The 13,417-nt window shown below is 37.9% G+C and overlaps 1 protein-coding gene across 14 annotated transcripts in view; it reads right to left on the bottom strand.

The window, feature by feature from the left end:
* Window positions 1-13,417, bottom strand: part of COL25A1 (collagen type XXV alpha 1 chain) — a 527,190-nt gene that overhangs the window by 7,578 nt on the left and 506,195 nt on the right. For 7 of the 14 annotated variants that reach the window (XM_032254797.1, XM_032254795.1, XM_032254804.1 and 4 more), the window contains 5 exons: window positions 10,625-10,678; window positions 8,562-8,588; window positions 7,553-7,606; window positions 3,155-3,241; window positions 799-837 (listed from right to left, as the gene is read on the bottom strand). In XM_032254797.1, the coding sequence (XP_032110688.1) occupies window positions 799-837; window positions 3,155-3,241; window positions 7,553-7,606; window positions 8,562-8,588; window positions 10,625-10,678 (261 nt within the window). Of the gene's footprint in view, window positions 1-798; window positions 838-2,598; window positions 2,677-3,154; window positions 3,242-6,845; window positions 7,607-8,561; window positions 8,589-10,624; window positions 10,679-13,417 lie in introns of those variants that run through there. The other 7 variants (XM_032254796.1, XM_032254805.1, XM_032254807.1 and 4 more) reach the window with 4 other exon arrangements.

Raw genomic sequence — 13,417 nt, 5'->3', positions numbered from 1 at the left:
TCTCTCTCTCTCTCTCTCTCTCTCTCTCTCTCTCTCTCTCTCTCTCCTAATTCTGTTACATACTAGTTCTGGGCTCTTGGAAGGTCCTTGACCTATCTGAATTTGTTTCCTCATCTGCATCACTGAGGGTAATAAGACTTTATGGGGTCATTGTGTGGGTCAAATAAAATGATATTCTCTATATAAAAAGGCTTATTATACAGCCTTTGCACATAGAAGATTCTCTATAAAGAATATACTCTCACAGTGACTATGGGAGGCCATATGAAGAGGCTAGAATAAACCGATGTCATAAAGGACACTATTTAAATTCAGTTTCTCCTACATAACTCAAGACATCATTAAACAAATGATGTTTATATTTTTCTGCTTTCTCAGCTCTGTGACTAATATTGACAAGGTTCTACCATGTATTAGCGTTTGTCTATGTAAGTAAGTATAAATAGAAAAATAATCATAAGAATAGCTTCAAACAGTAAGAAGACAAAGATTGTATTGAGCGACAAGCAAAACATTATCAAGTTGCACTGGCCCTTTCCAATCCAAAGAAAGGATTAGATAGAAAAGGTTCCAAATTGCAATGTTTGCTAAGAATTGCATTAGCCGATCAGTTTTGGAAGAAATCACCAGTAAATACACCAATCAAAAAGTATTCTGGAGATGAAATCTTTTGCTTTTTAATATCCAGACAACTTTCGGGAATGTCACATCTAAAGGTCTGTTCTGAATGGAAAAGGCCAGTTCAAGTTAAGAGATAGGGAGAGGGCTTCTTTTGAGAAATTATTCTGTAAAGCCTACCTTTTGCCAACAGCCAGGCATGGGTAAGCCATCTGGCCCCTGTTTTAAAGAGAAAAAGGAGAATTCCTCAGGTTCCACAAGAGTGATTAAACTCCATTTTTCACATGCTCAGAGGCTTAAACATAAATTTCTACCCATTAGTGGCTTCTATCATGGGCATCTTTTACTAATTAGCAACTCCCAATACATTATTCCATTGTTAGGTAAAAATAAAGAAAATTCAAATGTTTTTCAGAGTGAGCACACATTTTGAAAACATATGAAGCATAGAAAATGTTATGCCTAATTTTGAAAAAGCAATTTACAAAGTATATCTATATTTTTAGATAATAAATCTATACTCTTAATTTCATTAAAGCACATCTCACTGTTACCTCTATTAAGTAAACCAAAATAACTTCTCTTCCTGGTCACTATTAGACTATGGCTGAATTCATGATAATGATGAATAATCAATGACAAACCATTTCTATCTGAAGTGTATAGCTCTTCACATTAAATATAATAAACATACTCAATTGAGTTAAAAGACAGGCAGCCTATCTGTAGACTTATGATAAAATGTTATCTATAGCATTCATCAATTTCTCTATTTAAATGCTTCAGAAGTCAGTTAACAAATTCTGAATAAGAGGTTCCTAAGTGTTGCAAAATTTATTTTAAAGTGTATGCATTCTTCAGATACAAATGATACAAGTAAGGCAGGAAGAGCTGGGGTATCAAGAAGGCATGCTTCTACTTTTTCCCCAACAAAATGATCATAAAATATGATTTATCATCAATACCAAGCAAATAAAATAAAGAACTGGGAACTTTGTATTGAGATTTTCTAACTATAATTATTGACTGCTTAATTTTTTTAAATATAAATATCTCTTAAAAGAGAAATATAAATTTATCTTTAAAGAATCATGCTTATAACTGAAGAATAATATAAGAACATGCAGACCAGGATAACCATCAATGCAAACATCAAACTTTTTATTTATACCTCAGAAAATATGACTATACTTTCATTTTAAATGTTAAAAAAAAAAACACTTTAAAAAAAGCTTCATAAAATATTTGGGAAAAACTGGTAATGCCAGATTGGTACAAGGAAAGGGTTCAACCAGCAGAATTTTAGATTTTAGTATCAAGAGGATTTTGAGTTCATGCCAATGGAGATAAGGGAGTTTGGTCTACTTGAGGAAAGTGAGTTTCAAAAGGAGAGACCATTAAATTGAAAAGGTTACGTGACAAAGCAGAGGGTTTGGGATGCAGACTATTATCTTTAGAAGCTCAGAGAAGTTTGGTCTTCTTCTCTATGGTCTCTTAAAGCACTCTCTTGAATTGGTTAACGCTTGACCAGAGAAGCTGAATTCCCATAGGTTGGGCCTTATTTACAGTCTGATAGAAATTTACTGATACCTTTATTTCTTTTAGAGAAAAAGAAAAAAAGTCAAACTTAGGTGGAAAACCAAAGATGGCCTAGCAGTGCCTTTACATCAAATATTTTCATGTAATTGTAAATGCAATCTTTTAATATTTATTGAAAAAACTAACATTCCAAAGAACACAGAAAAGGTGGTCATGTCAGTTGTGAGAACAACATCAGGAGATTAATTTGCATTCATTGATAGAAACTCGTGCTTGCTCTCTTCCTCTGCAGAGTAGCAGAAGGATCCTGTTCATGCACATGCATGTAGTGTGCGTGTCATGTAAAGCTTGCCCAGACAGCACCACTTTACACTGATAGAGATGAACATGTAATAAACAAAGGAACTGCATGCAGGGTGGTAGGAAAGAGAAATACTGTACCAATTGGCAAGGGGCATCGAGCCCATCCAGGCCAGGCTGGCCTGGCTCCCCTTTTTCCCCCTTAACGCCACGGAATCCCTGTTTGTAAAGATTAACTCATAATGTTACTAACACAAGAAATCACTTAAGCACAAATTCTGTGAAAGAAGTAACTACGACAACAAAAGGCTGGGAGAGGAGCAACTCTGAAGGTAAAAGTAACATCCAGGAAAGATGGACAAAGTAAAATGGAGGAACACATATTCCTACAACGGGGCCTTGTTGGAAAACAGTGTTTTTGAGGCGTGTGGAATAGTGCCAGCTCCTTTCGGATCTTACATTCAGGTTCCAGTTGCACCATAATATTTGGGGGTTAAGAAACCAGGCAGAGCTAGTGGCCAGAGATGAGATGTGGAACATATCAGGATAACTGTGATAAATGTTTCTGGGTGTCTTGAAGTCCGTCTTAAAGGACCCCAATCAGAAACCCTCCTGTTACGGATGCCTCCAGCTTGCTCTTCTCCCATCTGATCCCCTCACACAAACATCCGGAGACAGTTCCACAGGTCAGACATACCAATGGGCAGGGTGCATCTAATCCAGGAGCACCCTGTTCTCCTTTCTCCCCTTTAGGCCCCTTTTTGCCTTTCTTTCCCTTTTCCCCCTGTGGATACAAGGGTTTAAATAAAAGAAAATTTTATTTGGGGGGTGGAAATAATGGTAATTCAAAAGATGGTTTAGGTAAGAAAATTCTGGAAGGGCATTTACCATTGTTTTCGGATTTAGGTAAGGCATGACATTATACAAGCTAACTTACACTTTCAGAGTGACAGTGGATTCTGGGCAGCGGTATGTGGGATTTTATTTAAGATAACAAGACAGAAGAAGGAGACTTAAAAGCTGATACATCAGAAGTGCTAACTTAGTGCTAACTTAGACCACAATGTCACAGTCATGAATTAGGTGTCTAAATCACAGATCTTATGAGGATGACAGGTACAAAAAGTATTGAAGTCAGCCAGTGTCAGATGAAGTTCAGGGAAATAATGGATACTTCACTCATTTTCAATACCAATTGCTTTTTTCCTAATCCTGTAACAGATGAAAGCTGCATTGAATCAGAGGAAAAGGAAAGAATATTAACTGTGTATTTCTTTGAAATGTATCCAACTTTATGATTGATATTAATTCTATAACTCTCATTCAAAATATTCAATGTCTTAAAATACGCTTCTATTTCTTTTAACATTTTTTACATCCTTTTGTTACAGCAAAACATTTTTTCAAAAGAAACTAAAAGCAAATACTTTTCTTATTAAATCAGGTAAACAAATGTTAACGTGCTGATACTTTGTAGCAATGACAACTGGAGAAACAGACTTATTTATAAACCTAGGGATCTTCTTTAAGTCACTCTCTTACTGATCTCATGCCATGTATTTACAATGGTAAATGAGTTTCCAGCTTACTCACAATGTAACAAATGCAAAAAAAAAAAATCTATTCAGGAGAGGAAAAGCAGCTTGGACTCAATAAAAATGAGGTAGGCAGGATAATTACATAGTGGGAATGTAGCCATGGAAATTAGTATTTAGGAATCAAGGTAAAGGTTGTGGGAAATCTACATGGATCATAGGACCAGAGGAATTAAGGAAAGGAGGCAAAAGGAGGAGAAGGAAGGAATGCACCTCAGCTGTTTTATATTAACATCAGTATCTCTGCATATTTATAGACAGGGAGTTGGTGCCGTGCAGAATTTGAAATCCTGTACAATACACACTTAAATAAATGTATTCATTCTGCAATCAGGATGTGAGTTACAATAAAACTGAATCTCTGAAGCAAAGCAACATGAATATTGAAAGGTGAAAAGATATATACATAACAGAAATATACAAGATATGCATTCAAATTAATACATTCATTCTGACAGCATGAGCAAAAGCTCCTCATTTATCTCCTGTGTGCCAAAAAGATTGCATCAGAAGACTCAGAATCAAAAACACTTGAATTTCTTGAATAAAGGGCAAAGAGACATTCTGTGTGGCTTAGTTGATCATGATAAAAGACAATGATGACCCCAGATGCCAGGGTGAAATAAGAGCAGTTGTGATAGGAAGTAAGATGGGAGGAGCATTCAGGAGTAAGTTGCTCACTCACACAAGATGGATAACATCCTTCCTTAATAAATCACTTCAGTACCATGACATAAAACTGATGTAAACTCGTGTGGGTGAGCTTTTCCTTCCCAGAAAGCAGTGGATCTTCTTCACATAGATGTGTTTGAGACCAGCTGTGTTGGGTATTATTACTTTAGAATTCAATTCATTATTTGGTAAATCAACTCAGATTAACCACTCAACAGAAAAATGTCTTATGAATATTACTGTGCCAGGCTATAGGAATCATTTTTCAGTAATATTTTAGTGAGTCTCAAGCTTTATGGAAAAGAAACACTACAGTATGAAGAATAACGTGCCAATCTTAATCAGCATTGTTGTGGCATATGCACTGATTCCCCATGCAATACAAAACCATCTGTCATTGTGGGTATGAGTACACGAGAACTTTTGATAACTTTTATTTGCCATGTTAAAGACTTATATACATGAATTATTCTCATTTAGAATCTAATTTTTGTAAATTTAAAACTTGTAATCATGGAAGCTGAACATGGAAATACTTTTGTATGGGTGATTAACATTATTCTGAGGATCAAGTTTCTAGCTTTTATGCTTTCATATGCTGTAATGTTGGTAATTTCTTTCTCATAAACATGAGTATCCTCCTAACATATATATATATATATATATATATATATATATATATATATATATATAATTTATTTATTTTTGAGATGGAGTCTCACTCTTGTTGCCCAGGCTGGAGTGCAATGGTGTGCAATCTCGGCTCATTGCAACCTCCATCTCCTGAGTTCAAGCGATTCTCCTGTCTCAGCCTCCCAAGTAGCAGGGATAACAGGTGCCTGCCACCACGCCCGGCTAATTTTTGTATTTTTAGTAGAGATAGGGTTTTCCATGTTGGCCAGGTTGGTCTCAAACTCTTGAACTCAGGTGATCCACCTGCCTGAGCCTCCCAAAGTGCTGGGATTACAGGTATAAGCCACCATGCCCAGTGGTAATATGTTTTTGACTGATTAAGATTTTAGGCTCATACAACCCATTAGGTAAATATAAAATGTGTGTGTGTGTGTGTGTGTGTATGATGATTTTAAGTTTTTTCAGAGACAGAGTCTTGTTCTGTCACCCAGACTGGAGTACAGTGGTGTGTGCATAGCTCACTGCAGCCTCAAACTCCTGTGTTCAAGTGATCATCTCACCTCAGCCTCTAGAGTAGCTGGGACTACAGGTACACACCATCATGCCCCATCGATTTTTTTCATTTTTTAGTAGAGATGGGGGTCTTGCTATGTTGCCCAGGCTGGTGTTGAACTCTGGGTCTTAAGCATTCCTCCCACCCTGGACTCTCAAAGCCCTGGGATTACAGGCATGAGCCACTGCACCCAGCCACATATCATCTTTAAAATACACTCATCTTGGGCTGAAAACTTATATGCACAATTTATCTCAAAACATAATTGATAGTCAGAATTTATAATTCAGAATAAAAGAACTTTTTATACCTTGGTTTCCTTATTTGTGAAAAGGGGAAAATAATGCCAACTTCAGGTACTAAAACTGTTGAAGCCAGCCATTAATTTTAATCCTTTTAATGAGGATTAAAAGACTTATCATATGTAAAGCTCCTGGGAAAGCACATATGAACAGTAAATGTGATGATCCTGGTGATGATGATGGGGCTTTCAGATAACCACTTACATGGGCTCTCTTACCAATGGGTTGGGGAGGGTCTAAGCAATGCTTAAAGGCCTAAAACTTATACCGCAAGCTTAATCTTTTGACAACTCTCATTTAGCCTTGTCAACAGTTATGAATGTCACTGTTCAAGAAACCTTATAAAGTTTTAAAAACTGTTAGAGCAGGGACATAAATTAACCTGAGAAATAGAACAGGTTTATATTTGTACTGTGAAACATAGTTTCAGTCACTTTAAGATTTTCACTATTCTATTGAGGGATTGAGTTTTTGATGGCTTCTTTTGCTGTGTCCAGTGTAAAAAATTCTCCTTAGATCTGCTACCAAGTAAAAGATGCAAGCAAAATACTGCGAAAGGAGTGGGGGGGGGGGGGGGGGGGGGGAAGAAAGGGAGGGAGGAAGGGAGAGGAAAGGAGGGAAGGGAGGAGAGAAGAACAAAGGAGAAGAGAGGAATGAATGACTTTTAAAATCCATAATCCAAACTTCTCTTTCAAATCACAAAACCATATTGCTTGATATTGGCTCCTAAAGACCATGGAGCTGACGGTTCTGAGACAGGACTTCAACATCAACCTCATAAAATACACTAATACCTCCATTTAAAAAATCCCTGTTGCTCTGAATCTAAAGTGGCAAGTTCTAGTCCTGTGTGATGAATTTACTGTAGTTTATCAGTCACAGTGCTTCTCCTCCATTTTCAAATAAAAAATATCAAGGTACAAAGCATATCTCCATTTCTCTACCAGGAAGTAGTGAAGATAAGTGAGATGCTGACTCTGCAGGCTTCAGTGAGCTCTGCCAAATACCATTGCAGATTTGTACCATTTAATTTTACTTTTTAAAAGAATTTTTTTTCAAAAATCCTTTATTTTTCAATTAGTGTCTGATGGTTGAAAACCTGTAGCTTGAATATCTGGGGATAATGTTTTTTCTTCTATGCCAGGCAGTGCCCTTTTATCTGGCAGTACAGCCTTCTTCATTCGTCTCTGAAGACCTGATTCCTTAAATCAGGCATCAGCATGTTTTTGGAGCACAGGATGGAGAAAGATTAAGTGTCAAATGGAATCACACAAGCTGAACAGCAAAGCAGACAGCAGGAGAAGAATCAAACAAGGCACATGCTGGGATGGAGAGGTCACCTTTTCTCCCTTTTCTCCTAGGTCACCCTTCTCACCCCGTGGACCAGGGAAGCCCTGTAAGATAAAAAGCAAACCAAAAAGATCTATTGGTGTAATGGTGGAAAAATCATATAGAAACAAATATTTTAGGATTTTAACATTTCTGAACTTAAATATAACACAAAAGGGCACGCCAGTCATAATATTTAGATAATAAGGTGGTGCTAAGAAGTTTTCTAATGTCTCCATTATCTAGACACAACAGGTTTCTTGCTTTTCTTTTAAGAAATACAGAGAGGAAAGAATACCAGGATATTCTTTTGAGTTCTGGCAAGTTCACTGATTTGTGCGGATTTGGGCAAATCACTTACCACTCTGCACTTGACTCCCTTGACTGTAAAATGAGGTTAATGATAATTACTAGGCAGCTGTTGTGAATGTGAAATGTGATGATATACTACAAAGTACCAGAATGATGCCTGCCCATAACAGGTGCTCATAAATGGTAACTAGTATTACTTTTGGTATTCTCATTATTTATGTAATACAGGATGAGCAGTGATTGTTTCTAGAGGCATTTACTTTTGACATTCTCTATTTTCATGGGATCATGTTAGCATAAGATATATAGAGACTAAATGCTAAAAGGAAAAAACATTGCATAACTGCTTTGAGAAAAAAACATACACCATTCCCTAAGGACAGCATATGAGGGGGATATTGAGTTGATGCATATTTTTCATAAATAGGTCATGCTGATGTTAAGAGTACCCTCAATCTGGGAAAGTATTTTGAACTGCCACTATCTACTACCAGTTACTAATTTTATACAAGATAATTGTGGTTTTTTGCTTTTCTGTTTATCTCACGTAAACACTAGTGTATTTTATATTGCTGTTTACATGCACGGCAATATATGTTCTATGCATACCTATATGCACAGAAAAAATAAGTATTCTTTCTGTTATTGATGATGGAGACCACCAACATCTATTATAATAGGATGATTTTTATTGTACTTATTACTTACATCAAGACCAGGCTCTCCATCTTTCCCCTGCCAAAGAACCATAGTAGCTACATTAGCGTTGCTAAGTTTTATGAATAGGTTATCGCTTGATTTAAGGCTGTCTGAACATGCAACACTAGTACTAGGATGACTACTTCAGAAATGTGAGAAAGATTCTCTATGGATTAGTGACTGTTAGTGTTGCAACTAAGGGTCATAAGAATTTTATATATTGGGTTAAATAGTCTAATATTTTGCTGATGTTTAAGGGTTGGTAACTAAGTTATTAGTCCAGGAGTTAAGTTAAAAGCAAAAATACTGTTTAGTTGATTTAAAAACACACCAGCACTAATAGGGGATGTGAATCAATGCTACAATAATAAAAAGAATATAAAAACTGTTTCCTGTTAAATACAGTTTTAATTTGGCTGGATGTGCACACTGTGTATGAAGGGTTTGAAGGTTGCAACTTAAAAGCTGTTTTTAAGTAAGCTTCATAAATGAATAATCAAATACATTTTTTTTAAAGCCGTAAGACTGTTAGGCAAGAATGATAAATTCACTCCCATAGTGCGTGCAGATGATCATGGTGATGACCCTATTGTGTCATACTATGGATCCATCCAAAGTTCACAAGAGTCTAGTTTGATTCCGTCAATTAGATTTTGAAACCTATTTCAAAATCAGCATCTTTTTTTTTTCTTTAGCACTGAGGTAATCATGGTTTAGGTTTATTATTTCGATTCCTAAAAAGCATACAGGAGATACAGAAAGGTTAAAATTTTCTTTTTTTTTTGAGTTGGAGTTTCGCTCTTGTTACCCAGGCTGGAGTGCAATGGCTCACTCACCGCAACTTCCGCCTCCTGGGTTCAGGCACTTTTCCTGCCTCAGCCTCCTGGGTAGCTGGGATTACAGGCACACGCCACCATGCCCAGCTAATTTTTTGTATTTTTAGTAGAGACGGGGTTTCACCATGTTGACCAGGATGGTCTCGATCTCTTGACCTCGTGATCCACCTGCCTCAGCCTCCCAAATTGCTGGGATTACAGGCGTGAGCCACCACGCCCAGCCGTAAGGTTAAAATTTCTTAATGCAACATATTCTACTGTAGTCCTACCTATCACCTATCTTAACGAATCAATTATAATTCTTCCCAAGATAATATTTTAAAAGCAAACAAGAGGTCTTAATTTCAATGCTGTGTAATTAAGAATTTTCAGGCTGGATGTGGTGGCTCACACCTGTAATCCTAGCACTTTAGGAGGCCGAAGTGGGTGAATCACTTGAGGCTAGGAGTTCAAGATCAGCCTGGCCAACATAGTGAAACCCCTGTCTCTATTAAACACACAAAAATTAGCCAGCACGGTGGCACATGCCTATAGTCCCAGCTACTTGGGAGGCTGAAGCAGGAGAAATGCTTGAACCCAGGAGGTGGAGGTTGCAGTGAGCCAAGATTGTGCCACTGCACACCAGCCTGGGCAAAAGAGTGAGACTCCATTTAAAAAAATAATAATAATAAAAAGAATTTTCAGAAGAGAGAACACTATCTATGTTCTATGTTCTGAACATCATTTGTCATCACAGTTATTTGGAAAAAGAAACATCATAAATATCAATTTAATTTGGGGAATAATTTTTAATAGCAAGAGTCATTTTAGTAAATAGCCTATAGGAACAGATAAAGTCTGAAGAAGGCTGTTTTCAATGAAGCTTTCACAGCCATTTTTTGACCCAGTGACCTTCCAAGGAAGTGCTAGTTATGAGTGTCCAGTAAGATGACGTAGGGAGGGCATCTTCTGACAGTCAGAATCCTGTTCTTGGCTTAATAGTTTATTCTAGAGACAGTCTCTGATCCTCTCAATCTCATGAAGTGACTGGATATGGGTCTGTACATGATGAGTAGGCAAGAGACTGACTATGACCTATTTGTGAAGGACATGGAATTACTGGCATCATAGATCATTAGCGGACTGTTGTTTTCTTGTCTAACATTAGTCTGCCCCACAAGGGAAGGGTTAACCATGTCAGTGACTGGTCAGCTATGCATGCAGAAGGTGGGGATGTGCATGTGACTGGGAACTCACAGGCAACCCATAGGGCCCTCTCGGTCCAGGTTCTCCCATAGCTCCTTTTTCGCCCTAAAATGAAAAGTAGAGAGTTCAGATCACACGCACCTACATTCACACACTTTCATGCCCTGCGTATAAAGCCTCTATTTCAAGGACCATTCTATGAAAATCTCAAAGATTTAGGCCATTAGAGAGTCACTTCCAGTGACAGTTGGAAAGTAATGCACAGAAGCATCTTTTACTAAATCACCTTTGAAATAGGGGCAGCAGAAGACTGCCACTGCCCAGCTGTGAGAAAGCATTTGCATATCTTAGATGCCATACTTGGGTTTCTTTGGCATTAGTGTTAAACATTTATTTGTTACTATTTTGTTAGCACATTTAAATGTAAAAACAAATTGCTTTTTCTTTTTTTTAATTATACTTTAAGTTCTGGGGTACATGGGCAGAACATGCAGATTTATTACATAGGTACATACTTGCCATAGGTATTTACTTGCCATTCATCACCCCATCATTTACATTAGGTATTTCTCCTCATGCTATCCCTCCCCTGGCCCCCTACCCCCAGCTATCCCTTTCTAGACCCCCAACCCCTGACAGGCCCCAGTGTGTGATGTTCCCCCGCCCCCATGTCCATGTGTTCTCATTGTTAAACACCCACTTATGAATGAGAACATGTGGTGTTTGGTTTTCTGTTCTTGTGTCAGTTTGCTGAGAATGATGGTTTCCAGCTTTATCCATGTCCCTGCAAAGGACACATGAACTAATCCTTTTTATTATTTATTTTATTGTACTTTAGGTTCTGGGGTGCATTTGCAGAACATGCAGGATTGTTGCATAGGTACATACATGGCAATGTGGTTTACTGCCTCCATCCCCCGTCACCTACATCTGGCATTTGTCCCCATGTTATCCCTCCCAGGCCTCCCCACCACTCCGCTGTCCCTCCCTTGGCCCCCCACAACAGGCCTGTTTGTGATGCTCCCCTCCCTGTGTCCATGTTTTCTCATTGTTCAACACCTGCCTATGAGTAAGAACATGCAGTGTTTGATTTTCTGTTCTAGTGTCAGTTTGCTGAGAATGATGTTTCCAGATTCATCCATGTCCCTACAAAGGGCATGAACTCATCGTTTTTTATGGCTGCATAGTATTCCATGGTGTATATGTGCCACATTTTCCTTGTCCTGTCGATTGATGATGGGCATTTGGGCTGGTTCCAGGTCTTTGCTATTATATACAGGGCTACAATGAACATAAATGTGCATGTGTCTTTACAGTAGAATGATCTATAATCCTTTGGGTATATACCCAGTAATGGGATTGCTGGGTCAAATGGAATTTCTATTTCTAGGTCCTTGAGGAATCACCACACTGTCTTCCACAATGGTTGAACTTCCACAGTGGTGGGAGTTTACACTCCCACCAACAGTGTAAAAGTGTTCCTATTTATCCACGTCCTCTCCAGCATCTGTTGTCTCCAGAATTTTTAATCACCATTCTAACTGGCATGAGGTGGTATCTCAATGTGGTTTTGATTTGCATTTCTCTAATAATCAGTGATGATGAGCATTTTTTCATATGTTTGTTGGCTTCATACATGCCTTCTTTTGAAAGGTGTCTGTTCATATCCTTAGCCCACTTTTAGATGGGTTTGTTTTTTTTTTCTTGTAAATCTGTTTTAGTTCTTTGTAGATTCTGGATATTAGCCCGTTGTCAGATGGGTAGATTGCAAACATTTTTTCCCATTATGTTGGTTGCCGGTTCACTCTAATGATTGTTTCTTTTGCTGTACAGAAACTCTGGAGTTCAATTAGGTCCCATTTGTCGATTTTGGCTTATATTGCATATGCTCTTGCTGTTTTAGTCGTGAAGTCCTTGCCTATGCCTATGTCCTGAATGGTTTTGCCTAGGGTTTCTTCTAGGATTTTTATGGTGTTAGGTCTTATGTTTAAATATTTAATCCATCTGGAGTTAATTTTAGTGTAAGGTGTCAGGAAGGGGTCGTCTGCTTTCTGCACATGGCTAGCCAGTTTTCCCAGCACCATTTATTAAACAGGGAATCCTTTCCCCATTGCTTGTTTTTGTCAGGTTTGTCAAAGAGCAGATGGTTGTAGATATGTGGCATTGCCTCCAGAGCCTCTGTTCTGTTCCATTGGTCTATATCTCTGTTTTGGTACCAGTACCATGCTGTTTTGATTACTGTAGCTTTGTAGTATAGTTTGAAATCAAGTTGTGTTATGCCTCTGGCTTTGTTCTTTTTGCTTAGGATTGTATTGGCTATATGGGCTCTCTTTTTGTTCCATATGAAGTTTAAGGTGGTTTTTTCCAGTCCTGTGGAGAAGGTCATTGGTAGCTTGATGGTGATAGCATTGAATCTGTAAATTACTTTGGGCAGTATGGCCATTTTCACAATATTGATTCTTCTTAACCATGAGTATGGACGTTCCTCTATCTGTTTGTGTCCTCTTTTATTTCCTTGGGCAGTGGTTTATAGTTCTCCTTGAAGAGATCCTTTACATCTTTTGTTAGTTGTATTCTTAGGTATTTTATTCTCTTTGTAGCAATTGTGAATGGGAGTTTGCTCATGATTTGGTGCTCTGTTAGTCTCTTTTTGGTGTACAGAAATGCTTGTGATTTCTTTTTTTTTAATTATCTTTTTTATTGCATTTTAGGTTTTGGGGTACATTTCAAGAACATGCAAGATAGTTGCATAGGTACACACATGGCAGTGTGATTTGCTGCCTTCCTCCCCTTCACCTATATCTAGCATTTCTCCCCATGCTATCTCTCCCCAACTCCCCACCC

The sequence above is a fragment of the Sapajus apella genome, unplaced genomic scaffold, assembly GCF_009761245.1.
Source record: "Sapajus apella isolate SASKATOON/1434 unplaced genomic scaffold, GSC_monkey_1.0 scaffold87, whole genome shotgun sequence".
Classification (NCBI taxonomy): domain Eukaryota; kingdom Metazoa; phylum Chordata; class Mammalia; order Primates; family Cebidae; genus Sapajus; species Sapajus apella.
This window is presented reverse-complemented; position numbering and strand designations above follow the sequence as displayed.